Raw genomic sequence first — 1,666 nt, forward strand, 5'->3', positions numbered from 1 at the left:
ATTAGGCCATATCTCAGACGAGCCGCGTTTGAGTATGTGGCCTATATGGTTGAGTTTGAGCACGATTGGTCACTTGCCTTGGCGTTGATAGAGAGGTGGAGGCCTGAGTCCCACACGTTCATCTACCATGCAGGGAGATTGACTATCACCCTACAGGACGTGGGCTATCAGCTAGGACTCAAGATCAACGGTGATCCTGTGAGTGGATGCATAGATGGGTTGGAGCAACACCATCAGGGACAGACCATTGAGGAGTTATGTGAGCAGATTCTGGGTGTTGTTCCTGGCTGAGAGGATAGACAATCACAAACCAAGTGGATTGTGAAGCTCACTTGGTTCCACAACACGATTTGCGGTGAGCTAGAGCAGGACGCCACAGAGGAGAGCCTGATGAGGTACACGAGAGGGTACATCATGCAGCTGATAGGGGGTATCCTATTCCCAGATGCATTTGACTCTCGGGTGCATATAAGGTGGCTCCCCTACTGGAGGACCTTGACAATTGTGGCTGGTTATCGTGGGGCTCGGCTGTGTTGGCATGGCTGTACTGCCAGATGTGCTGTGCCATGGATCATGGTCAGCGCAATTTGGGTGGGTGCGTCAGCTTGCTGCTGTCCTGGGCCTATCACCATATTCCGCTGCTACGGCCCGATGGCTTTGATACTCATTGGTTTCCACTGGTTGAGAGGTATTGTAAATACTTGTAAGACCACTTAGTTAATTTATTAATTAGTTAATGAATTTGAACAATAATGTGGAATTGTGTTTGGCATTGTAAGTGGGTTCAGTACCGGCCGGACAATGCCAGAGGTGAGAGCAAGCTTAGGCATTACAGGAGTACCCTGAACGTGATTGAGATGCTGAATGTAAGTGATAAATATTTAGGTATTACAAATTTATTTTAATTAAATACATATTGCATTTGAAATTTCAATGCCATCAATAATTTTCATTTTGTGAATAGGTTGAGTGGACGCCGTATGCTGACCCACAACTGATTGGTCTAATTTCACCAGCGATAGCTGAGGTGGTGGCCTTGGTAGCAGTTTTCTGTTCACTGCTTTGCTTCGCTTTCATCGAGTGGCATCAGGTGGACCGGGTGGTACGTCAGTTCGGTGGCCTGCAGCACATTCTGACCAGGCTACTGAACATTGACGAGATGCACAGGCTGTATGGTTGGTTCAGGCGAGGTGAGGTGGTTCCCGCAGCTGCTTGGTGGCTCGCATGAGTTGTGGGATGCTCAGGCTGACCATTGTCTACATATACACCATCATATAGACCTGTGTCCTTCCCTCCCATATATGAGTTGGTACCTGCAGTGGGCGCACACAGAGTTCTTCGGTCTGAGTGACCAGCACCTGGTGGCCAGAGGACCTGCACATTTACCATCCACTTGCTCCAGATCTACATCAGCCAGATGATGCCACCTTCTGAAAATGAGGCCAGCTACCAAAGGAAGGAGAGGTAGGGTGTAGGGGAGAGCCAGAGGGAGAGGTAGACGTGGTGCAGTCCAAGAGAGGCAGGGTGGAGACGAGGTTTACTGCGACAGAGACCCCGTTAGCCCACCAGCCAACCAGACCGAGGATACTGGCCAGATGGTTGGATCTGTTTCAGGACCTGTACCCAGAGACTACTTATCTCTGAGACCCCCTGTGTCACATCACTC

At 49.7% G+C, this 1,666-nt stretch overlaps 1 protein-coding gene across 1 annotated transcript; it reads left to right on the top strand.

Annotated features, from left to right (window-relative positions):
• The first annotated feature begins 414 nt into the window (after nt 1–414).
• On the top strand, nt 415–1,228 carry LOC112709276 (protein MAIN-LIKE 1-like). The gene is made up of 3 exons (XM_025761169.1): nt 415–693; nt 780–866; nt 965–1,228. The coding sequence occupies exons 1-3, from the start codon at nt 415–417 to the stop codon at nt 1,226–1,228; spliced, it is 630 nt and encodes a 209-aa protein (XP_025616954.1).
• Nucleotides 1,229–1,666: the final 438 nt, after the last annotated feature.

Source organism: Arachis hypogaea, chromosome 9, assembly GCF_003086295.3.
Source record: "Arachis hypogaea cultivar Tifrunner chromosome 9, arahy.Tifrunner.gnm2.J5K5, whole genome shotgun sequence".
Classification (NCBI taxonomy): domain Eukaryota; kingdom Viridiplantae; phylum Streptophyta; class Magnoliopsida; order Fabales; family Fabaceae; genus Arachis; species Arachis hypogaea.